Below are 26,402 nucleotides of genomic sequence, written 5' to 3'. Positions count from 1 at the left end.
AGCAACAATTCAGAGTCACAGCAACACCTACAGTATCTGTATACCACAGTAGGCAATTATGGGGAAAGGCCTATATGAAATGTATAGAGAGGCGGGAATAGAATGAAGTAAAAAAATGCAGCAGCCAGAATTGTGGCCATCCTGCATGACTGGCACAGTAAATGGCTTGCCGTGTATTGATACCCTGTCCCACAAATTCAGTGTTTCTGCTGCTCGTATACAAACTAAACTACAGCTGTAACTATGAGGGTAAGCCGCATTCATTGGAAATAAATAAATGGTATTTCTGGTCGCTGACTCGCACTAAATCCTTGTGTGTTACACTGTGTGAAAATGTCTTTTCCAGGAGGTGAAATTGACTGTGTTGATAAGGATGGCAACACCCCTCTGCATGTGGCTGCGAGATATGGACATGAGCTTTTGATTAACACCCTAATAACCAGTGGAGCTGATGCTGCCAAGTAGGTTGCTGAAGAAATGCTGTTCCTAATGGTCAAGTATTATGGGTAATGCTAGATAATGCTTATTTTTCAAGTTCCAGTATATTCAGGTTAAAATGCATGTGCATAATTATGAATTCAGTAACAAATAGTTTGTATCAGGAAGTCAATTTGAAATCAGTATAAAATACAAAGGTAGTAATGAAGGGCATGTAATTCCTCAATGTCTAAAATAAATATATTTACATCCATAAAATTGTAGTACTAAATTGATTTATTCCTTTATCTAGTATCCATTGGTGCTGGATAAGTATCGGTAGAAATGGTCAAAGACAAGTCAGAGTTAGTCAGTAAAATTATTTCAGAACCTAATGCAGCCGTGGTGCCCAATCTTTGTGTCTTATGGTTTCAGATCTTCAACTGGCTGAGATGATGAGGCTGATTTTGCTGTGAGGTTTTCTTGAGTGAAACTAAGAGATAAATTTCGATATGTTGTTCAGCTCTTTGTGCTCCAAGGGATTGATTTTGCTAGGCTGATTTTACTCTGTGTTTGTGTGTGTATGAGAGAGAGACTGCATTTGACTATGTTCATGATTACATATATGTATACATATTGTGGGCCAAATCCTGGGAGGTGCATTGATTTCAGTGAGAGTTGGGCATTTAGCACCTCCTAGAACCTCGCCCTAGAGCAGTGATGTAACAGAGCACTAAATTTCCAAAATAGTTGCGGGAAGAGTAAAATTAACTGTGAAAAGGAAAAGAGATGGTATTCAGAGTGTAAAGATACTGGCATTGGTGGCCACAGGGTAATGCCAGGGAGGAGACCTGGTTTAGATACCTAATGTGAATCTCTTGTTCCCTGAACAAGCAGGGAACAGAGAGAGCTAATTATTTGCCCATCTCTGTGAATGAAGCATCATAAAGATTGTTATAAATGTTTTGTAGTATTCACCATATACATCTAAACATGCAATTGAGTGTTTCCTGACTAGAACCAACCAGCAGTATTTGTGATGCCTAATACTGCTGTAGGTGCTGGGGAACATCCTGTTTTAGGACCCACATGAACCTGTTCTCTTTTTAAAGATGTTTGCAGTTTTCTAGGCTTTTCATTTGGAGATTTTGAAATAAGTATTTTTTCACCACGTTTTGCTATCTGTTTCATTAAAGCTGCTTCTTTTTGTACAGACAAAAAAGGCAGGGTCAGATTTATGCCAGTTTGAGAATCTGGTCCTCTGTGTCTAAATATGATTTTTGCTAGCTCTTTCTAATATATAAAGTTTCAGTCCATCTGTTTTCTGAGGTTTAAGATAACAATGAATAGCAGTGAGATAACTAGCTCTTGCAATCTAGGTTTTCTGTTCAAAATTTCTATTTCACACTTGAGTGACCTGTGCATTGATCAAATAAAATACCTCTGCCAACAGCAGAAATATCTGAAGTGAGAAATCTGCTTAGATGTAGTAGGCAGATCCAAGTGATGGCACTGTTCTGAAAATGAAATTACCTACCCAGTACTGCCAGAGGGAATGAGCTTTTAATGTGTTGTATGTAAATAACTTTGGCTTAATTCCTTGAACTGGCATTGGAAAAAAAAAGAATTTCTTCAGTGTTGCTAGCAGAAACTGCAGACAGCAAGGCCAGCAATTTGATGCAATTGCATTTCAGGGGTATGGAAGGTAAATAATGTAGGGAGCAGTTGTGAGCAGCTCTATACAGTATGGCACTGGCTAGCAGATGTGCAAATTGCATCTCTTGATGGACACCAGCCAAAATATGCACTCGGGTGGAAATCTCTATACAGTGATGGGGAAATGTGGCTTGAGATAACTAGGGAGGAAGGGGAAATTGATGTAAAGATCAGAGATGCATGGAGAATATTATGACTATATATAATAAATTCTCTTTGTGATTTCAAGTTAAATAAATACATCCACAGCTTAGAAATGCAACCTGTTTAGACAGACTTGAGCAGCTTGGTGGAGCTTGTGCTATTTCCTTTCAAAGAATAGAGTGTCAGAGCATCCTTGGGCAGGTTTACTCTATGGGAGACCTAGATGCTGGCAGGGCATTGATTAAATTTAAATTTATACAGTACTGTAGATCAGTTCTGATTGTGGTCAAGTAGGAAGGTTGAGAAATGCAATGTGAAAGGAAAAGAGGAATCGGAATACAGATTTTGCAACAAATCATATATTTTTTTAAAAAACTGCACTCGTGTTTATGTGCATAGTAAAAATTTATATGATGTGAGAGAGAAAGAGAGCACATATTTGCACAAACTTTCTCCTGGGTTGTATGCACAGCTACATATTTTGCAGTTTCAGCTCAGTTGCCACCTTTTGTAAATGTAAGCCTTTGTGTTAGAGTTGGATTTTAAACAGCTTATCCTGGTATGAAATAACTTTCACAAAAGCTTTGTAGTTCTCCTCTAAGAATTTTCCTGCCACCAAGTCTTTCATGAAAACAAGTTCCTTCGGGTCCATATCTGAAATCCTGCCTAGTGATATGATCATGTTACGTATATCCTTGTGTTGTCTTGAAGAAATTGAGTGATGGCTATGAATCCATCTGGCATCATCCAGACTTCAGTTAACTGTTTTTAGTGGCATCTGCAAAAGCAAACAGTTGATTTTCGTCTCATACACAGTAGCTGAATTCAGAAGCTCTACAGGGATATGCACCAAGGGATTCTCTATGTCGTAGTATTGGTAAAGTAATGTAAGCATAAATGACACTTTGCAAAAACCTGCCAAAATACAAGAGTCAAGAGTCTCAAAACCAGGATCCTAAACTTAGGCTTCTAAATCCATATTTAGCCACCTGCCTGATTTTGAAAGGTACAGAGCACTCCACTTTGATGTCAGTGGGGCTGTTGAGGGTTCAGTATGTTTGAAAAATCAAGAAAATGTCTGATATGGATTTAGGACCCTAACTTTAGGTTCCTGTTTTAGGGTTTTTTCAAGGTGTCTGCTCTGAGGAGCCTACAGTCTAACTGAAAAAGGATTCACGGGATAATGATTTGAAAACAAAAATGCCTGGAGACACTGCTCGTGAGGATATATAGGCAGGGTTGGGGAAAGTGGAGGGTTTAAGGATGGATGAGATGAAGTAGGATGTTTGGCACACAGGAATTGGGAGGCAGTTACAAGTGTAATGGCAGCCTGACAGAAGGTGAGAAGCTGCAAGTGGCAGGAGACAAAGAGAGCAGTTAGCGGAAGAAGCTGTATAGTGTGGAAAGAGAGGAGAAATGTATGGGGTGGGGCAGAACCTCAAAGGTGAGGATGAGGACCTGGAACTTGATGTAGATGGAAAGGGCAATTGTGTGACATGAGTGAGGAAACGGGTGAGGTGGTCAGAACAGAGGGAGATGTCCTTACAATGGTATTTTGGATGGACTGAAGTATGGAAAGAGGAGACGCTAAGAAGACAAAGATGAGAGGGAGGTGCTGTAATCTAGGTGGGAGCTAAATAAGACTTACACTGGCATGTTAGCAATAGGGAAGCAGAGGAAAGATGGGTTTTAGAGGCAATACAGGGATTCTTTCAGCATTTACTTTCACCTCATGTTATAGAATACTTGTGTTGCAACTGACAATCATAGTAGAAATTGAATCTAAACAAAATCCATTCTCTTAGCTTCTTCTAGGTCCTCATCTCGTTTTTAAAACCATACCTATCCTTGCTGTCAGATTGTAATCAAAATTGGATGCTAACGTTATGCTTTCACAAAACCCCAGAGGAAGATTATAGAAGGCTCAAATAAAATTAATGATGCAAGAGAGAGCCACCTACAGAAGTACAGGCACAATATTTTTTAAGAGGGGAATTTTCATCATCTGTGCTGAATGTAACCCATTCTTTTGGTAACTAATAACACTGTTCTGCCTAACAGGTGCGGTATCAACAACATGTTCCCCTTACATTTAGCAGCACTAAATGCTCACTCGGACTGCTGCAGGAAGTTGTTGTCATCAGGTAAGTGAATCCAGCTGCGACTGTGGAGCTTAATTATATCATGAATATGCTGCTTATGGCCCCGGTTTTATTCAGTGTTGTGAATTGTCCAAATGAAAGACTTCCCATGCTGCCTCATGTGATTGTGTTGCTTGGCATATGGGAGTGTGCGTGGCTTTCCTAACTGCATGCTGATAATTACTAGCATCCTGTATTGTTCGTGCCTGAAGCCCTTTGAATGCTTTTTTTTCCCCTGGCAGTCACAGAGAGTTTATTTTAATTCACAGGGAAGGGGAGGAAAGGGAAAAACCAAGCTGTAAAAATGTGAGATACTGTAAGTTTTTCGGGAAACAAACAACTGTAGGCCCTGATTCAGGGGAAAGCACCCTTATTGAGGGCAACATTTGAGCAAATGCTTACGTTCCGTTGAAGTTGATGGGACTAAAACACATGCTTTCCTGAATCAGGGCTATAGTAAAGAAAATGGGATAGCTAAAGATCTCGGGGGCGGGGGGGGGGGCAGGCAAGTATTAGTTTGCTGATACTGCTCTTTCAAAGAGAGTAGTAATAAGGTGTGCAAACTCTTGACTTCTTTATGCAGGCAGAAGTTCCACTGAGTTCAAAGATGGAGAGCAGTTCATATATTTTCCACAAAAATGTATCATTCCTTAGCATGTGAAACCTCCCACAACCACTCTCAGCCATAAGGTTGAGTCCCCTGGGATGTTTAGTGGAAAAAATAGCATGAAAAATGTAACTTGCATAGCCAATTACAGCAAACCCTGATGTGCTCTGTCCCGGGCTATTAGGTCAGCGGGGGAAGCAGGCTGCTTCGGCATCCCAGGGTTAATTCCGTAAGAATCTGCAGTGGGTTTTACTTCTACAGTCTTGTGCATCTTTAAAAAACATGTGTTGCACATTCCTGGAAGCATCTTTCCAGAATCTAAAACCACCCTGGAAAACACACAAATAAATAAAATGCAACTCCCTGCAGGCTAGGGCTCACTCTGTGCCTCTCCTCATTTCATCGTTTTTTTGTGCCTGCTATCACAATTCTCTCGATAAGAATCTGCCTCATAAATGCCTGTCACATGATTTAATAGTTATGTAGACCAAGGCTAAATGTGGAAATAGATTCTTTTTGACTTCACAGCTCTTTTTATAGAGCCACCAAGCTTGAGCAGCCACTGTCCGTTTCCATGACAACCACTTGCTGACTAGAGTTGCTTGCATTCTGATTTTTCTAACTCACTGTTTTTTCTGTCTCTGCAATGTTTCTTGTGGTTTAACTAGGACAAAAGTATAGCATAGTGTCCTTGTTTAGTAATGAGCACGTGCTGTCTGCAGGCTTTGAAATAGACACCCCAGATAATTTTGGAAGAACGTGCCTCCACGCTGCTGCGGCAGGAGGGTGAGTAGTTAAAATTATAGCTGTTACGCAAGTTGTAATTTAATTGTGGAGTCAGTGTAACTCAAGCCAGCTGTACCATCTGCAAAGGAATTTGTTCCAATTAAAGAGGAGCAAAGCAATTGGATGTAAAATCTTTCTCTCTCCAGGCTGTGTTCCGCCAGCATTTGGTAAACTGAGGCTCAAATTAGGGCTACTTGTAATGTGAGCAAGAGTGGTCGGATCTGGCCTTTTATTACAGAAGGATAGTTTGTGATTTGAAATGCACACCTCTGGGAGGGAGTAACAATCCCCCTGTCTTCCGTCTATATGCAGACGGCTTAGACTTTGGGTCCAGGTCTCAGGAGCAAGAGAGGCTACAAACTCACTCGCTTCTTCCCTGATTGCGTGGGTTGGACTCTTGGCTCCATGCCTCTCACTCACTGGCCAGTACTGCCACACCAGCACAGGAGGTGGGGTTGTAGTTTAAGCCTGACATTGGGCCAGCAGTAAATGACCATCCCTTGAAGGTGGATGCAGGGAAGGAATAGCGGCTCCCTGAGATGCTCCTGGTGGGGTGCAGCTAGGCATTGCCCTCTTGTTGTGTCCTTGCGTCAAAATCTAGTTATAAAAGAAGCTTTTTAAGGCTTTAAAATGCCACAGTCTTTTTTTCCAGGTTTCAGTCATAGAAAGATTATTTTAAGCCTCGGAAGCCCGTTGAAAGTAACCGAAACACAGAATCAAAAGATTTTCATTTCTGAGGATGCAATTCAGATGGGCGGTAGGATCCTAGGAGTGAAAATGAATGAAAATTAAATTATGTCAGTTTCATTTGTAGCCCTCCTGCCAAGGTCCTTTCAAGATTTGCTGTTAATTCCCAGTGGATTTGTTTGAAATTAACACAGAAAAAGCACAAATCACTTGGCAAGCTATTGTTTTCTAGCTCTTCTGTTGAGAACTTGATGGCTCAGAAGATCGCTAGATGGAGCCTCTCGAATCCATCCTAGATTGGCAGTGGTTGTAGTGACCAGATATGGTAATTACCTGGTGACTATTTGGTAGCCTTTGTAAGAATGAGTTGTCAGCTCACTTCTTAGTGGACTATTGTCCACGTCACAAAAGTCGTCACCATCAGAAGTACATAATGAAAGTGTTCCAAACACTGGATAGGATTGTTCTTGTTAAACATTTATTTAATACAGTTAACAGAAGATGTATAGTAGTTGGATGGACTGAATTAGCCTGACAGATCACTCTTCAGAAAGTACCTCTCCTTAAGCTGAACTCAAAATAATACCCCAGGTGTCTGAAACAAAGGGACTGAAATAAGAGGCAAAAATTGCTCATGAAAATAAATCAGTTTTTATCTATTGCTGACTAATTGTCATCACTAATGTGAACTCTTATTTTGGGTTTGTTGTGGGGAGGCATTGTGTAGATACACTGGCCGTTTTAGATTGGGATCAACACCAGTTTTGTTCCATCCGCTTCTTTTAGACTGGAACTGGAGCTGTATATAAAACACATATTTTCCTCTTGATTCATGCCTGTAACTCCCATTAACATTAATGGGAGTTATATTGGCATTGAGACGAGACTACCTTCCAAAGGATCTCTTTTTTTGTTTCCTAGTAGAAATGATTTATTTCCCCTCTGAATGACAAAGGAGTCTTGGAAGATTATTGTGCTTCATTACATGATCTTCCGGTTTGGTATTGTACATTTATTTACTTGAATTACAAAGACATTAAAATGCAGCTATTTTATTTTCCATTAAGAATCACTTCAATTTAAACAATAACAACACATAGTTGTATCATATTGAATTCATTCAGCTGGGATAAAAACAATGAATGATCCTATCCAAATGCAATAAAGCTCTTAAGGATGTGCTTAACTTTAAGCTTTTTCTTAAGTCTCAATGAAGAAAATGGGTCTTAAGTACATGCTTAAAGTTAAGTTTATGCTAAATGCTTTGCAGAACAGAATGGACTTCAGCATATGCATAAAAAATTAATCATGGCCTTAAGTGCTTTCCTGAATCAAGGCCTCCACATTATTAGCCCAGCATTTTGTAAATTTGCTTCAAACATCAAAAATGTTTTTGGAAAAATTCTCAGCTCAACATAGGAAGCATTAGCAGCACAACTCCTTTTGGAAATTTTTGACTGTCTCCCCTCACCTTGAATCCAGGATATATTTATTACTTTCTATTTATATTATTGATTTGTTTTTACTAGGGCTGTTGATTTAATCGTAGTTAACTCATGCGATTAACTAAAAAAAATTAATCGTGATTAAGACACTGTTAAATAATAGAATACCAACTGAAATATATTAAATATTTTGGATGTTTTTCTACATTTTCAAATATATTGATTTCTATTACAACACAAAATACAAAGTGTACAGTGCTCAATTTATATTATTTTTATTACAAATATTTGCACTGTAAAAATTATAAACAAAAGAAATAGTATTTTTCAATTCACCTCATGCAAGTACTGTAGTGTAGTCTCTTTATCGTGAAAGTGTAACTTACAAATGTAGATTTTTTTTTTGTTACATAATTGTACTCAAAAACAAAACAATGTAAAACTTTAGAGCAGTGTCAGCAACCTTCGGCATGCGGCCCCTGAGCCTAATGTGCTGGCGGGCCACAAGACATTTTGTGTACATTGACCATCCTCAGACACGGCCCCCCCGCAGCTCCCAGTGGCCGTGGTTCACCATTCCTGGCCAATGGGAGCTGCGAGAAGCAGCAGACCACAGGAATGTGCTGGCCGCTGCTTCCTGCAGCTCCCATTGTCGGGAATGGCGAACTGTGGCCACTGGGAGCTGCACTGGGCTGTTCCTGCAGATGGTCAATGTAAACAAAATGTCTTGCAGCATGCCAATGGATTACCCTGATGGGCCGTGTGCCAAAGGTTGATGACGCCTGCTTTAGAGCCTGCAGGTCCACTCAGTCGTCCTTCTTGTTCAGCTAATCGCTAAGACAAACAAGTTTGTTTACATTTACGGGAGATAATGCTGCCTGCTTCCTATTTACAATGTAACCTGAAAGTCAGAACAGGTTTTCGCATGGAACTTTTGTAGCTGATGTTAGAAGGTATTTACTTGCCAGACATGCTAAACATTCATATTCCCCTTCATGCTTCGGTTTCCATTCCAGAGGACATGCTTCTATGCTGATTATGTTCGTTAAAAAAATGCGTTAATTAAATTTGTGACTGAACTCCTTGCGGGAGAATAGTATGTCTCCAGCTCTGTTTTACCCGCATTCTGCCATATATTTCATGTTATAGCAGTCTCAGATGATGACCAGCACATGTTCATTTTAAGAACGCTTTCACAACAGATTTGACAAAGTGCAAAGAAGGTACCAATGTGAGATTTCTAAAAATAGCTGAAGCACTTGACCCAAGGTTTAAGAATCTGAAGTTCCGTCCCCCAAAAAGGGACGAGGTGTGGAGCTTGGTTTCAGAAGTCTTAAAAGAGCAACACTCTGATGTGGAAACTATAGAACCTGAACCACTAAAAAAGAAAATCAACCTTCTGCTAGTGGCATCTGACTCAGATGATGAAAGTGAACATGTGTTGGTCCGCACTGTTTTGGATTGTTGTTGAGCAGAACCCATCATCCGCATGGATGCATATCCTTTAGAATGGTGGTTGAAGCATGAAGGGACATATGAATCTTTAGCGCATCTGGCACGTAATATCTTGCAATGACAGCTACAACAATGCCATGCGAACGCCTGTTCTCACTTTCAAGTGATATTGTAAACAAGAAGCAGGCAGCATTATCTCCTGTAAATTATAATCAAACTTGTTTGTCTGAGCGATTGGCTGTTGTAGGACTGAGTGGACTTATAGGCTCTAAAGTTTTACATTGTATTATTTTTGAATGCAGGTTTTTTTTGTACATAATTCTATATTTGTAAGTTCAACTTTCATGATAGAGATTGCACTACAGTACTTGTATGAGGTGAATTGAAAAATACTGTATTTTGTTTTTTACAGTGCAAATATTTGTAATCAAAAATAAATATAAAGTGAGCACTATACTCTTTGTATTCTGTGTTGTAATTGAAATCAATATATTTCAAAATGTAGAAAACATCCCAAAATATTTAAATAAATAATATTCTGTTATTGTTTAACAGTGTGATTAATTGTGATTGATTTTTTTTAAAATTTCTTAACAGCCCTAGTTTTACTTGTCTGGAATAGCATTTCAAGCTTATCCAGAAATAAAGGTGTGATCTTTACTAGTTTCCTTTTTCTCAGTTCTTTTGTTCAGGCTTGAATTGCAGTTTATGGCCAGTTTCTGCTCTGCAAATAGTGAAATAACACTTTTTTTTTTTTTTTGGGTACTGACCAAGATGAAAACTTTTGTTTTGCTCATTCTTTGTTTTCTTTCCTTATCTTTTCAGTAACGTTGAATGTGTAAAACTCTTGCAGAGTAGTGGAGCAGATTTTAATAAAAAGGACAAATGTGGGAGGTATGTACATTATGAAGCTCTTTTTCAGATATACCTCAAAGAAAGAAAGAGAGAGAAAAAGCCCTCAATCTGGAAATCATATGTTCTGCTTAAAAAGGTAAACCGTAAAAGGGGGTAGAAAATCACTATTCCCAATAGGATACTGCTGCTTGAAGTTAAATGCCAAAAAGGCAGGTGCAGACTATGTTAAATACATGAAAGCCACGCCCATGCTCTTGTGTCTGTCTTGTTTAAAAATATCAGTGGTTTAATTTTGTTCCTCATTGCTCTTCTCACTGCTTGGATCCTTGTGCTTTTGTGCCCAAGATAGCACCTGCATGTCACTTTGGGGAAACTACTGCTCATCTGTCTGCTTTCTAGACTTTCTCAAAGTAAAATAATGCTGGTATTGTTATGACAGAAATGGAGGTGCTGATTCAACTTCCTGAGCGCCCTTGGATGTACATTACATATTCAGCCAAACAGTTTTCACTCAGGTCACGGATTTAAAATATAGGAGCCTACTCCAGCTTTAAGCTCTGATCCTGGAAATGCATATGCATGTGCTTAACTTCACACACTGTTAGTAGTCCCATTGACTTTAGTGGCTACTCATGGTATGTAAAGTTAACCATGTGCATAGGACTTTGCAGGACTGAGGCCTTAGGCATCTAAGCAAATTTTCAAAATGGCTGAGCTCTCAGCGTCTCCCAATCTAGTCAATGGGAACTGCTGAATTGGCCTCCATTTTGAAAATCTAGTGAATTTTTCAAGAGCCTAAATTATTTTTGTGTTATGGAAGGGGTAAAATGGGGGCCAGATCTTATGCACTATGCACCTTTGCGGGCAGCAGTTTAAAATTACCCACCACAAATCTCCTCCTCCCTCTTGAACTATTTTCCATCCTTCCAATTAAAATTTCTCTTCCCTCAAACCCCCCATTTTAAAATCGGAAAACAGATGAGCCTTGTAACGAACCCAGACATTAGTCAGATTTGGGCTATTTTGGACCACAGATGGGAAGAAATTTCAAATCCGTGTTCACAGAATTCCCAGTCAAAAGCCCCCTGTCATGCTAGCCAGCAGAGCACCAGCTAAAATGCCTTTGCTTTTCTCAGCGGTGGCAATGCAGCAAAATGAGTTAGGAGCCTACACTTTAGGTCCCCACTTTTGAAAATCTTGGTCCCAATATGTGTGATTTACTTGCTTTTGAACTGCGATATGAGTAATAGCACAGTTCAGTTTAAAGAGCTGGATAGGAAGGAAAGTGTAATCCAAAAAATAGTATAACTGTAACCAAATTAAAATGGAAAAAAATGAGTCTTGCAGTATTTTTAAATGGGTATTCTTTTAGGACCATTTGTGCTATTTGTCCCAGAAAGGACATTGTAAAAGCCATAGCAAATTAAATATACAAGATTATAACTTTTAGGAGGTTTTGCTTTTGTTCATAATGACGACATAAACTAATCTAATATAAAAAGACTCTAATATGTTACAGGCATTCCAACCTAAAGGTGCAGTAAAGGGCTTTCTGATTTGTTTTTAAACCATATGCACTAAACAGACACAGTGAAGTATGTCACCTTTTCAGCAACAACTTTGAAATAAAAACAAAGCTGTTCTTTATCCTGTGTAAATGAAACAGGTACAAAACTGAGAGCGCTAGTAAGAAAATGAAGCACTCTTTGGTTATTTGTATTTCACAACTTCCCAAAAAAATAAGTGAAACAAAAAAACTTTTTTTTTGGTACCGAAGAATTTTAATTGGTGGCGGTTTTTCATGTCTTTGAGTGGTAGAAGCAGCCTTTGAAAATTTCATACCCAGCAGGGAACTCCTGCCTTCCCAGCAATGAATGTGCTTTCTGAATGATACTCATACTTCTGAGTTGGGGATGCCAAATCTCTGACTCTGTGAACTATCCTGCACAATGAATTCTTTCTTGGATTTTGAAATCTGTCAGTGTGACAGGGTGGATAGGTCATTGCCAGCTATGTCACACCCCACCACAGTCATTGCCCATAGGCTCTGACTGAGCCAGGCAACATCATGATGTTTTGAGGATTAAATACAGGCTGATGTTTCATTGTGTTACCCTGAATTGAGGCAACAGGCTGCAGCTGAGCCTGCTGACTTAAAAAACGGGCTGAGCTACTTTCATGAGAGGGAGAGACAGGGTACAAACCAGGCAGAGAGCTCTGGAGACATAAGAACTGCCTTTTTGGTGTTGTTTTGTTCGGTTTTATATTGCTTGTCTGGAGTTTAGACCATTAAACTTCATTAAGTGAATGTGGCCAGAGACCAATTCTTGTTTTTTGGTTGAACAAGAAGCTGTAAATAAACCCCCAAATCTGAGGTTTTTTGGGGATGGGTGGGGAGGGAAGAGCAATGGAGGTGGTTTTGTTTTACCTGAGACCACTCTAGGAATGGTGCAATTTGGACTCATTAGTATAATCCACGTCATGCTTTAGATAGTGTCTGAAGTAATAAATTGCTATTTGTTTTGCAGGACCCCTTTGCACTATGCAGCTGCGAATTGTCATTTCCATTGTATCAAGACACTGGTGACCACAGGGGCAAATATTAATGAAACGGATGACTGGGGACGTACTGCTTTGCACTATGCTGCTGCTTCGGACATGGACAGAAAGTAAAAAAGCCTATTTGTATTCCTTGTTTTTACTGTGTTTCCAACTCATCGGCATTTGTATTCTCTTCCTGCCACAATCTCATTTAAACAAACAAACATAAATCCACTAGCAAAGGTAATCCTCTTCCTCTTCCTGGACACACCCATTATTGAAATAGCTTTGACTATAAGCCGAGTCATGTATAGTGCAGTTACGCTGCTGCACAATGTATGTTTTTATTCAAGTTGCAACATAAATCCCCAAAATGCTGCCCACCTTCTGCTGAACGACTTCCCCTCCCATTTTGCCTTCCTGTTTCCTTATTCTGGTGGTTTTTCCACAAGAGAGAGTTCAGGGAATTTCCCATTCCTGCTCTACTGTTGTGGCCTTTTTAAAAGGCTAGAGCATGAGGTAATGGGAGGGAGTAATTTCCAGGTGTGGGATGACAACAAAGACAAGCTATTGCCAACATACCCATACTTTTCTGACCGAGGTGGAATAGGTCCGAGGGTGCTGGAACAATATGTACAGTGGAGGTGCTAAGAGCCATTCAACCAAACTGTAAATCCTGTATATCATGGAAACCACTTCAAGTCAGGTGGTGCACCATCATCCCTAGGTCCAGCACCTATGAGTTAGGCCCCTTGTGAATGTCACTGTGTGGGCTGACAGAAACAGAACCCATTGGGGGTGAGAGGCTGCTAAGCAACTGGGGACTCAGCAGGAGAGGCAAGATTCTGTGTTCCAGCAGAAAAGTGGGAACAGCGGAGGTCCATTGGTTGGAGGTGTTATGCCATGCTCTTAAGCCCATTGGGAACAAAGTCTGATTCTAGTGGGGTTACGGAACTCTCCGCAACAGCTTCATTAATGACATCTCCCCTTCTCTCAAATGTCTGTTAGTCTATACAATTTCTAATTCTCAGTTTGTTATATAATTTGGTGGTGTCTGCCCTATGACAGGAAGCATAGATCAAATGGCCTTGATTATAGCGTTAGGTCTCCTTTGGAATTTAAAACCATTAGTCGGCTGTTTTCATTTCCTGTTAGGTATCCCCACATAGTTTTCTCTGTTCCTTCTCTGCTTCTCTCCTGGTCTAAGGGATCATTCACTTTGGTTTCTTATACATTTAAGTCTTTTAACAAATTGTTTGATATACAATTCATTTCCAGTATAACACCTTCAAAAAACTTCATTGCTCTCTTGAAATGGCCTCTGCATAGCCCCACTGTAGAAGGTTGTGTGCCAGGCCATTGCAAACCCCAGAACCATTCCCTGCAGTAAAACGGATAGGAAATATATGAACGTCACCCTCAGATCCATATGGTCCTAGCCATGAGGCAGCAGCAGGGTCTTCAAAGGACTGCACTTCCTGTATATCCATCCATAGTATATGATAGAGTAGAGGGAAGGCAAGTGGAAGTTTCTAGGTATGTCTCCATCAGGAGCTGTTACTCCTTGTACTGAAACTCTTGGTTCAAAGCCAACTTGTCAGATTTTGGGCCTATCCTGCTGTCTGGAGTTCTGATATAACAAGTCAGGGCCCTGCCTATAAACAGGCCCTTGACCAAGCTTAGGATGCATCAAGCCAGTTTTAGCAGCAGCAAAAAGCCTGATTCATTTAGTCAAGTCCCCAAACATCAGTAAGATTGCTTTTCCCTCATTGCACTCCTGGTTGTTTCTATGGCTTCCAAGATAGTGGAGGGGGGCAGTACCTTCACATGAGACCCCTCCTCCCCCAGGATAGAGAATCACATAAACTAGGCCAGCTTTGAAAACAGTCTTATTTGTTGGTGGCTTTTGCAATGTGCATATCCAAAAAGATACTAAACTATCAGGTGGTGATGGACCCTTATAGAATGTCTTCTTATGGAGTAAAAATTTCCTGTGAGATGACCCTTTCCTGAGAAGTTAAAAGGTGAGACGCATGTTGCTGGACATGTCTAGCACTGTTGCTCATTTTTTGGCATCAGCAGTGATACTTCAAAATGTTTTATGGCTCAGACTGTCCGGGTTGCCGCAAGATGTTGCACTCTAATGTTTCTGATTTGCTCTCTAGAGATCCCGAGGTAATACTAAATCTGTTGAAATTAGAAAACTAGATACTAGATCTATGGCTAAATCCCTAGGGTTTTCTCACCCATCTTTCAGACCAAAGTTGTCATCTGTCTCATTTCAGAATCTCCTCAGTCCTCTTATCTCTCTGGGTGCCAACCCGAGCAATAGAAAAAAGCATCTAAGCCTGCTAAGACTTCTGAATCTAACAATAACAGTAAAGACCATGTTTATCGGCCATGGTATATGTCATCTTTGCCTGCTGTTTCACCTGGTGGTGCCGTAGAGCTTGGAACTAATCCTACCCCTTCCCATTCTTTGAGAGGGGAACAAAGGAATTTAGGACTGGAAGGTGTGTCCTGGGTCATTGAGTCCAGTCCTAAATTACATGCAGTCCTGTCATGTAATCCCAGTCATGAATTCATCACGCTCCATCTCAAGACAAGTAAGGTGGTCTGACCCCACTACTTCTGTTGCTTACAGTCAGCACAGACTGTTGAATATTGGAGACTGCAGAAGGAGCTGGCAGTTAGAAAACACTGAGCAAATTTGATGTGGAAAGCCCTGAGACACAGCACACATGGATGCATCTTCTCTCCCCTCCTCCCCCAGTCATTTTTCACAGAAAAAACACATTTCACACTTAGTTCCAACTGGAGCATTGGATTTGAACATCATGGGGAGTGTTCTTGTCTTCTTATATTGTCCTTTTAGTAGCCACTGTATCACTTAGATGAGTGAGTAAGTTTCAAGAACCCCCTTACTGATCTGCTTTTAGTATGCTATGGAATGATACTATGCTTTTGTGGCCTTACCCTGAATTTATGCTGGATTATTATTTTATGTTTGTTGCCCTCTCTTTTTTTTCCTAGAGTTTGAGATTTGCTAGGAGAGGCCAGATTGTATAGGTTAAGGGTGAAAAGGACCATTATTTTCTACCTGGACAGAACTTAGCCATTTTGTAGGTCATCATGGCTATTTCAACATATGGAAAAAAAATTCCAGAGGTCAGGCTATTTAGGTCCAAAGACCATTGAAGATTATTCTTCTTTGTATCCAGCCCAGTAATGAGCAGTTCAGGAAGGACTAAAAGTTTGTTCTGCCAGAGATTTAGCTGTCTTGACTTCTTCTCAGTTGAATGTATCCATTCCTACACTGCAAATTCACAGACGCATTTTAATGAAATAGATAGGCTGCTTATCAGTAAATGGAGATTTCTGAATGTATTGCCTCTGCAGATCATCACAAACTCTCCCTCCACCCCACTTCTTGAGACTTATTAATAGATTTAATTGAGATCATCTGAATGTGTTTAGCAGATACAGCCTTTAACTGTGGGTGGGAATATTTGGGTCCATGGTCAATGCATGTGCCATCCTCTAACACTTTTACAGCATCGAATGGTTCATTTACTTCTGAGGCACGACACATGAGTAATAGTCAGGAAACATCCTGTATCAATTAATGGTGCATATTCTGCATATCTCAAATATCTATAATGTCTGTAAACCTACTGGACATCAGACAGAATTGGGAACATTATTGGGTTACAGAATGTCAAATCTGGATGTGGAGGATGGGACACTGAATGTTTTGAAGAGATGCACCATTCTGTACTGCTCAAAATCCAGTCTGGAATACATGTGTTGGATAGAGACTATCCTTGATAGTCCTTGATAGTCTCTATCCAACACATGTATTCCAGACTGTATCTTGGCTCTTGATTTCTCCAGTCCTGAGGGTCAAATAATGTCTGTCTACAAAATTTAGCCCACGACCAGCCATCCCCACCAGACTGATCCCCTTCATGTAACATTGCCAGAGACACTCCACTTTCCAGTAGGCTCAAAAGTTTGAATATTTGTTCAACCCTTTCCATGTCTAAAGAGTTTTGCTGGAGTGTCATCATAGTGTTGCCTAGAACTTTAGCAGAATGTGGGAACTGTCAGCAACACTTTGAGAGCACAGTCAAGACAGGTCAATTAGTGCTGGTGGTTAAAATTTCACAGGGTTCTATCCCTTGGTCAACAGGGAAGTACAGCAAGTTACCTTGGGTAGAGGATGGAGACGGGGAACATAGGGTTGCAAAGAAGAGTCTTTGAGGGCAAGGGGCAGGTGTGGTGAAACAGAAAGTGATGAACAAACTGGTTCTGATAGAAATCAAAACTTTTTGATTACTTTGGAAGTTGACATACAGAATGAAGAGCTGGCACATTTTAGGTGTGTTCAATGTTTGGGAATGTGATTAGCTCATATGCTAGGCCCTTTATTAATCTGACTAATGCCTAGAAGTGGTCACTTGATTGGAGGAGAGAGTGGGGGTGGTAAATTACACCAAAATCACTGATTTGACATTTTGAAAACGAGTTGCATTTTTCTATCCCTTATGTTAAGAAGAAAGAATATTTTAGGTAACTCTCATGAAAATGCCGAAGAACTTGAAAGAGCCAATGAGATGAAGGAAAAAGAAGCTGCATTGTAAGTTTGGTGTCAATACAGCAGACTCCATTTTTAGAGAATCCCTCTGTTTCTTTGGGCTGCAGTTTACACTGCTATCTTGTTCACTCATTGCTCTGCTACAAATACCTGATACTATTGGGAGTTAACCTGAGTAAAATGCTCTTTGATCTATAAATGTATTTACCAATTCTGTTTCCATGCTTGTTGCTTTTCCTAACTACATGTTTATTGCGTTGGTACTCTAATAATTCTTTAATATCACACACTATTTTATTTAAATGCAATACACTGGGTTTTTATGTTGCAAGGAAAATATAACCCAGTGTCCTGAATAAGTATTACTGTGTTCAAATCTGATGTTTTTGTGCAGTGTTTTTGTTTAAAATGTCACTGTTGTTGGTAATAGTTTTACATTAGTTTGACTACATGGTTGTGACATGTGGAAGAGAGTGACAAAGAAAACATTTTGAAATCTTTTTCCAGAGGGGTAAAAAATTAAACTCTGATAGATGAGTACCCAGAGGAGTACCCAGAAAATATTTGATTCAGATAGAGAAATTATCACTATCAAAAGAATTTAAAAGATATGCATTTGGGATCATAGCTCATTTGCCATTGAGCTCAGAGTCAGACAGCTACTGGATTAGTTTAGATACCTGTGATTTTGATCAGTAAATTTTGAACTATATCAGTAATGACATTGTCACTTTTCTTAGTTCGAAGTAAGCTACTTACCCCATGATGAAGTTAAACATAATTTTCTTGTTGGCATTGTTGTAGAAATGTATCTTAAAAACTAGAGTGGCGGTACTGGCTGAGTTGAACTTCAGATCTGTTAGTATTTTTGACAGGCGTTGCTGGGGTGCAACTTGGAACTGGGGTACTGCTGAGCCCTCCGTCACACCAGCATGGGCTCTCCCTCTCACCGTGATGCTGTGACAAGCTGCAGACCTCTTCTGGTCCTGCACTCACACAAACATTTACAGTCAGGGACACACCCAGCTGAGTTACATGAATGCTTTTGCCAGCCACTCATGAACCAACAAATAGAGGCTCCAGCCAGTTCCCCCCAGCTCCCCAGCCTAGGACCCCAGAACAATACCTGCCCTGGTCAAAAGCCTGACCAGTGTAAGTTTATTATCCAGTCCACTCCTTCCTCAATGTGGAGAGGACATACAGAAGTTTTTGTTAACTGAGCTAAGATTTTTTTCATGCACTTCACTCAAACCACACTTTTTTTAGGTAAAATATAGAACAGATTTATTAGCTACAGAAAGACAGATTTTAAGTGATTATAAGTAATAAATGTACAGACCAAAGTAGATTACCTAAGAAATAAAACAAAATTGCAATCTAAGTCCTATAAACTAGACAGGATTTGAATCAAGCAGTGTCTCACCCTTATGGTACAAACAGTTCACCAATCTTCCATACACAGGTTGGGATTCCTCCTTTCCTGCCTGAGACCACCTCCCCAGTTCAGTCTTTGTTCCTTAGGTATTTCCAGGTGTTGAATTGTGGGGGAAGTGAGGACAACTGATGATGCCACTTCCCCCTTTTATAGCTTCTTTCATATGGAGGGAACTTCATTGTTCCAAGCAGAGTCTCCAGCACAGTTTGTAGAAAAGTACAGGCACAGGATGGAGTCCAGTATCACATGACCTAGTCACATGCCCTTGCATGTTTTGATGAGTCATAGCAGCCATTATCCATATACTGGCTGAAGCATCCACAGGAAAACCCATCAGGTAGAGATAAGGTACTTCTGTGGCCCATAGTGTGTCTTAATAGGCCATCACCTTGAACGGTTCATCCACAATGTGCTGACTACACTGGATGTAAACTACTTTGTTGGTGTTACCCAGGAGCAAACACATTTGAAATACTGGTACATAGTCAATATTCATAACTTTAGATACAAAAATGATACATTCATACAAATAGGGTAATCATATTCAGCAAATCATAACTTTTCCATTGATACTTTACATGACATACTTCATATAAGACATACCACAATCATATCCTCATGGTATATATGGAGATGTCATGGTGTTGCTTTGGGATACAGAGTGTCACAGTATCAAACAAGCTCCAAGACCAGCAGATATTGCTGCACAGAAGTTTAAGGCAGGAAATCTCTTGTGTGGTACAAGATTCTGTAAAGAATACAATATTTAATAGCCAGCCTTTTTAGAAAAGAGGCTTTAGTATTGCTCATAGTTGCAATGGAGATGATTCTGTTAAATGATATGATCTGTAATTTAAATGTGTACATTATTCACAGGTGTCTAGAGTTCCTGCTTCAAAATGATGCCAATCCATCGATCCAAGACAAAGAAGGGTACAACACAGTGCACTATGCTGCTGCTTATGGCCATAGACAGTGTTTGGAATTGGTGAGTCAGCTCAATCAGTGCTAAGACATCCATTTTCAGAAGATGTTCACGGGCATGTTATGAACTCTACAGGATTGTTATTGTTTGAGCACCATGGATGTTCATGATGCTGAAGAAATGTAGAGGAAGGTACACTACAGACAAATATTCAGAACCAGATGTAACTTGGCATTGTTATGGCCCTTTCAAGACAGATCCTTGATCCCTGCACAAAGTCAGAGTAAATGGCCCTCCTGTGGGGCCAGAGAGGTGGCATTCTCCTCCCTTTCTCCCACCCCGTTTTCCAGAGGCATGGAGCACAAAGCTAGTTGTTCTATCTTGTCCATGAAGTCATGGGCATATTGGACGTGCTCCAGTCCCAGCTGTCCTTTTGCATTGCTATGAAAAGAGCCACTAAGGAGGACTGCAGCTGCAGGAGATACAGACCCGAAGCCTCTCTCCCCTGCACAGGGGAACCATAATGGGTTTATCTCTGGTTAGAAATGTCCTTGCCTATAGGAATGGGGGCAGAGTTTGGGTCTTTATGTTTAGGTGGTGTTGAACATGTGGTATGTGTTTGTTTAAGGCTCCAATTCAACAAAGTACTTAAGCGTGGGTTAGCTATAAAATACATGATTAATCCAATCTCTGTTCAACAAAACACTTAAACACACAAGATCAATGGGACTTAAGCACATGTTACATGCTTCACTGGATCAGAACCTAAGTGTAGCATGGCTTTGGTGAGTTTTGATTGCATTCAAAACATTACTTAAATGTGGTTTTTTTATGTGACTATTCATCATAGACAACACATTAACTGAATGATCTAATGAAGATGAGTAATGGTAGCATGACACTCCTTACTATCAACTGCACAAAAGTAGTAGTACCTTTCCTTACGTATTATGCAGTAATTGCAGTATTGCCATACTCCATGTCAACATTATACTCCCTAATTTTCATATGTTTAACCGTATCAGGTAGGGAAGGATATACTTGTCAGCAAAAAAAGCAGAGTTGTTAGAAAATTATATAGTGTGAATTTATAAAAAGCTATGAATTGTAAAAATGAGTAGCATGTGATGCAGATTAGCTGAAGTGCTTGAAATTTGAAGTATGTGAAGATTTTATATATATTGTTGGATGTTTTGTAGGCTCTAATCACACCAAAAATGGCGTAACATTGAGAAATGAAATTTTATGTGTACTCAGTCCCGTAAAACAGAGGCATCTGGTGCCTTTTTAGAACCTTTTTTTCTTCCTTGGTTTGTTTAACAGGCCAAATTATTTCTGTATTAAAAAGGGTGACTGCACAATACACAGAGACTACTTTTCATAATATGCATAATAATAGTCACAGTTGCCATATGGGAAATTGTGTTGAAGGTCTACACACAAAATCAAGGAAGCTCTAAATTGAAATTTCCCTATGGCAGCTCTAAATCCAAGTTTTAAGTGGAGTATTAAGCCTTATTAACTCTCCCCCTTAATTTGTGAGCATACATGTCCCCTCTCCCTTGTCATTGCTGCCAGGCTTCCCTTGTTTGGTGCCTCCTCCTAGCAATGTTCTCATGTGTCCTGCCCTGTTTGGGAGGCTGTCCTTGTGTGGATCTTTCATTTAGAAATGATACAGACATGCAAGGAAAGCAAACATATTCTGCTCTGATCTCTCATTCTCATTTGTCTGAGTTCTAGGGCTGCACCCTGTCGCACTGGGTCAGATTCTGTGTTGTGCCTCCCAGAGGCAAGGGGGAGAAGACAAAGGGGGCTTTGTGCCAACTTTGCATCTCGCCCATCTTTGGCTGTTCCCCTGGCCAAAATGGACCCTGAAATAACTAAGACAGTCTGAAGGGTTATAGCAGCCTCCTTGGTGGTGCTTGTAGCGCGAGCCAAAGTGGCCATAATAGAGAAGTTCCATCCCCAGCACATCCACTATGCTATGACTTGCAGAGGAGCCAGTGTAAAATCATCACTGGTGACAATGCTGTCGTGTACCATGATTATTTTATGGAGAAGTGATAGAAGATTCTGTGTCTGGGTGCTAAGATATAAATCTATACAGTTCAGGTGAAAAGGAACAGGAGCAGTGTGTGTTGTGGGAGACCCTGACATGGTTTGGTTATAATTTAGTGTGCTGTGAACAAGAAAGGTATGTCTAAGATTTTGTCTGGAACCACAACCTTTATTTTAGCTATTGACTGCAGTAGATTGCCACAGTTTTTCTTAGTTTAACAAACCAGCCCTTAATTTTTATTCATTTCCCTTCATGATTTTTTTTGTACTGCAAGCCCCTCCTTTTCCATGTAACTCAAGGAAGAAGAGTAAGTTGTCAAATTCTGATTCCTGTTTTTCCACCCTCCATGTATTCATTGGAGGGAAAGAAAATACAAAATCTTTTCTTCATCCTAGACTGAGATTTAGAATCATGCCCAATCTGATCATCTCCTCTACCATAAACAACAATAGTGACTTGTAACAGGGTGGCTTGCCCCTTAATGGCTGGAGGGCCTGTGACCAGCCAACCCTGATCATTAAAGGAGCTAGACCTGTGTGAGAGCTGCTAATTCCCTATAAAGAGCAGCAGGTGGCTGCAGTGAGTGGGGGTTTCTTAGAAAACAGAAGCCTGAGAAGTGATAGCTGGCTTGAAGAAGCAGCTACAGGGAGCAAGACTGGTTTCTGTGGAGACATTGAACTGTGGCCCTGGTCTGGGAAAGAAGGCAAGAACTTCCCAACTAAGGGAAAAGAGACACTTTAGGGTCAGAAGAACCAGTGCGCGTCTTAGGACTAAATAAATTGGACCTCAGGTGGGGAATATTTTAATTTTTCCTTTAGACTGTGTGGAGTTTAAGGAGAAAACATGGGTTGGGGAACTGCAGAGGCACCCCTGTCTGTGACGGGGAGCTCAGGAGACAATAGTGGCCACGCTGCTACAAATTGGTGCAGTTGCCAGGATCTCTGAACCCCTTCCCATCAAGGATGGAAGCAACAACGGTGTAGCGCTGGAGAGCAAGATGGAAGAAATACTGCAGTATCTGGTGTGACAACAGCAAATCCAGGTTGTCCTCTTGCAACTTCTGCAAGATCAGCAGACAACAGGAGGTGCTGTGGATAGCCCAGCAAAATCAACAGCACGTGATCAGTGGAGAGGTATGCACTGGGCTTCTGTTTCTAGTGTGGGAAACAAGGAGAGACAGTTTGAATGCCCAGGGTGGCAACCTGATTCCAGAGGTGGTCCAGTCAGAATCAGAGGAATGCTGAAGGATGGATCAGGGGAAAGGGGAGAAGAGGCCACCTAAATGCTATAAGTGTGGAAAAGCTGGGCACATTAAGTCTGCCCTTTGAAGAAGCAGTTGAGGAAAGCCCTGCAAAATAAGGAAGATAATCCCTGTCCAGATGGATGAAGGGTGAGAGGGTGCAGCAGATTTCCAACATAGAGGCCTAAGGAGAAAAAGGCCACGAAGCATTCTGTAGCATCAGAAGCCCATAAGCTAGGCAGGAGAATGCTATAGTCTGCTGGAAGAAGTGCCAGCTCCAGAGGGAAAAATCGTTTCCCTAACCAAGGTGGGGGAGATGACACTGGGTTGGAAGGATGAGCCAGAGAGGATCAGGTACTGAGTAAAAGAACTTAAGCACAGAATGGAGGAGGAGGCTAATGAGTTGAAAGTTCCCCTGAATAAAGCAGAGCAGCTGCAGGCTTGGGTCTAAGAAGTCAAGCAGCAGAAAACGTCATCCAGGAGCGTGTACGAACAGTTCACATACCTGGAGGCTGCAGTAAGGGTGGATGCTGCAGTCACAGGAGAACCTGGTACCGCTGCCAAGAGGTGTGACACATTGCTGATAGGGGAGAAGAGTGAAAGGCTGACCTTTCTGACAAAGAAATACCAGGAGAAAATGGCTGCATTGGAGGAGGCCAGGCAGCTGACCTTGAGGTAAAAGGGTGAGCTGGTTGAGGAGCATCAGGCAACCCTAGAAGAAAGGGATCACCTGCTTATCATGGTTAGCGAACCGGACGGAGAATTGGAGAGTGCCCAAACCCTGCAATCCCAAAGCCGAAAGCATCACTAAATGGAGAAAAATATAAATCTCTCTCTCTCTTCCCTCCCTCTCCCCCCGGGGTGGGGAGTGCTCTTGGTGTGGAGAAGGAGATACAAAACAGGGTGACTTGACTCTTAATGTCTGGAGGGTTGGGCTACCTGTTACAAGACTCCTTAGTTAATGTTGCAGGAAGCATTCAATTCTAATTAACCCCAAGGTTGAATCTGTGGATTGATGCATAGGATTGCTTGCTTCAAGCATTCTGCAATTCATCGGACTTTCCAAAGGGCTGATTATATTCATGTTTTTCAGTTTTATGGTGGTTTCTGACCTAAGCTGTATATAAAAAACCCTATTTCAAATAATTGGTCACTTCTTAGATATATAAGATATATAAGAAAGATATAAAAAGGAAGAGACAATATAAAATGGAGATAAATTAATTAGAAGAACTGATCCATGTTTTCTTAAGCATCCCACTTTTATCAGCATTATTTTAAAAAAATACCTTGGTTTCAGTTGGGGAAAGGATAATTGTCCATGGAATATGATTTTTTTTGGCTTCTCTGTTATTCATTGTGGACCCTATCCTAGGAACAAAGGAGCTCCCTCAACTCTCGTTAAGATTAAATAAATTCATCGAATAATTAAGGTTAATTTCTGCTTACAATTATGCTTTTCTGTAAGGTTGAGGTTGCACATGTATAATTGAGGGCGAGATTGTATCCTCAAAGCATCAGTGATCTGTAGTACACTCAGAAATTCAGCCCCTCCGTATTCACATAACAAACAGAAAGGTGATTTTAGAAAAATGTCCAACCTTACAATTAAAATGTGTGCTGCACATATAATGCTGTGAGTGTATGTGTTTTATTAAGAAGTGTAAGCTTCTCCCAATGTAAAGCGGGGCTCTTGACACTGGAAAGTAGGGTGGGGCAAAAAGACTGGGCATATTAAGGCATGACAATCTCCCTTCTTCCCCAAAGTAGGAGGTGCTAGCTGGGGAAGGGGTGTGGCCTAGGCAGCTGGGAGATATTCCCTGGTCAGTCTAAACTGGTAGGGCTGCGAGGGAGTCTCAACGGTGACTTCAAGTTGCCTCCCCCGCTCCTCCTCTCCATTGGAATCTTTGAGGGAGGGCAGCATGGAAATGTTACCTATCCATCCTTTGTGATGAATTCTTCCTCCTGTGTGTAGTATCTGCCTGCCTCAGGGCATCGAGTTGGAAATCCTACATCTTCCCACACCAGCTGGAGTGAACTGAGTGTTGTGTGTAATGGGGGTAGTTAGGAGAGAAGGGAATTAATAATGAGAAGTCAAATCTTTTGACCCAGTTAGATAAAGCTTACACAGTCACCCCCTATCATAATATCTTGTTCTGAAATAGTGTTCAATCAGAAGGCTTTTGTATCTGATAGCACTTATGTCATCTGGGATGTTAATGGAATATCTGTACAGCAGTGAATAACATCATGCAGCTAAAGAAACGGGGATGAGACTGGATACCTGAATTCTATCTCCATCTGTAACCAACCAGTCATAAAAGACTGAATGGTAAGCACACATATCTGAGTAAATGTGTCAGGATGTCCCATCTGCTTTCTTTCTGCTAAAAATAACCTCTTTCCCTACACATTTTTTAAAATCTGGACTGATTCTGTTAGTATTCAGGGAGGTCATTAGCTAATATTTTGGAGTCATGGTAAGATTAACATCACTGAGTTAATACTGATGTTTTTAAAAACATGTTTTTAAAAAATCTGTATATTTCATGAAATGGGCCATGAACGTAAAATCTGAATTGATGTGCAAAGAGTGAAATTTAAACTGTAATTTCACATTAAAATGTAATCTGGAAGGCCAGTTAAACCTTTGATTTGATGTAGGTTTAGAGCACGTAAAATAAATGTCCTTCTGCAGCAGTGAAATATTTTGATTGGCCATAAGAATTAATTATTCTTTTTTTATTGTAATCTATTATCTCCTTTGTTCTATCTGCAAATGAATTCTACATTTTGGTTGAGGCAGAAAGTGAATTAATGCAACTGTAATACAGTGAGGGTGGGATGAGAACATGATTGCACTGAAAATCACATCTAATAGAAGAGGCATATCTTGATATGTCTCTTTCATTTAACTGAGGCAGTCTGTTGAAGTGTGTGAGAGAGATCCTGCACTCTGAAAAACATCTTAAGAATGCAGAGGAAGTACAATGTAAACCTGGTATGTGAAGAAGCTAAAATCATTAGCCCAGTAAATCTGTCATATGGTTAATGCTAATTTTATATATCCCTTATCAACAATCGTCCATCCATCACAGCTTGAAATTCAGAGGGGAAATTAAAAAAAAAATCTGCCCAACATTAATAACACAAATCAATGACAGAAGACTCCTATCCCCACACAACAATAGCTGGCCATCTCCTTTCTTCAGATGTACAGAGCTGTGGGATATGTGCCAAGGACTATAATAAAATGTAGGAACAGCAGTAAATAGAATATGTAGCATTATTGCTGGATTAAAGATTGGTTGGCAAATCTATTTTTGTTAATGCACAGAACCTTACTGAAATT

At 40.4% G+C, this 26,402-nt stretch overlaps 1 protein-coding gene across 13 annotated transcripts in view; it reads left to right on the top strand.

Annotated features, from left to right (window-relative positions):
- ANKRD44 (ankyrin repeat domain 44) overlaps positions 1-26,402 on the top strand; it is a 206,770-nt gene that overhangs the window by 131,809 nt on the left and 48,559 nt on the right. For 4 of the 13 annotated variants that reach the window (XM_038422511.2, XM_043505515.1, XM_043505514.1 and 1 more), the window contains exons 10-16: positions 347-461; positions 4,339-4,421; positions 5,748-5,811; positions 10,224-10,292; positions 12,782-12,922; positions 17,350-17,433; positions 19,703-19,814. In XM_038422511.2, the coding sequence (XP_038278439.1) occupies positions 347-461; positions 4,339-4,421; positions 5,748-5,811; positions 10,224-10,292; positions 12,782-12,922; positions 17,350-17,433; positions 19,703-19,814 (668 nt within the window). Of the gene's footprint in view, positions 1-346; positions 462-4,338; positions 4,422-5,693; positions 5,812-10,223; positions 10,293-12,781; positions 12,923-17,349; positions 17,434-19,702; positions 19,815-26,402 lie in introns of all 13 variants that reach the window. The other 9 variants (XM_038422508.2, XM_038422515.2, XM_043505513.1 and 6 more) reach the window with 3 other exon arrangements.

The sequence above is a fragment of the Dermochelys coriacea genome, chromosome 11 (genome assembly GCF_009764565.3).
Source record: "Dermochelys coriacea isolate rDerCor1 chromosome 11, rDerCor1.pri.v4, whole genome shotgun sequence".
Classification (NCBI taxonomy): domain Eukaryota; kingdom Metazoa; phylum Chordata; order Testudines; family Dermochelyidae; genus Dermochelys; species Dermochelys coriacea.
The sequence above is the reverse complement of the archived record's forward strand: the minus strand, read 5'-3'. Positions and strand labels throughout refer to the sequence as shown.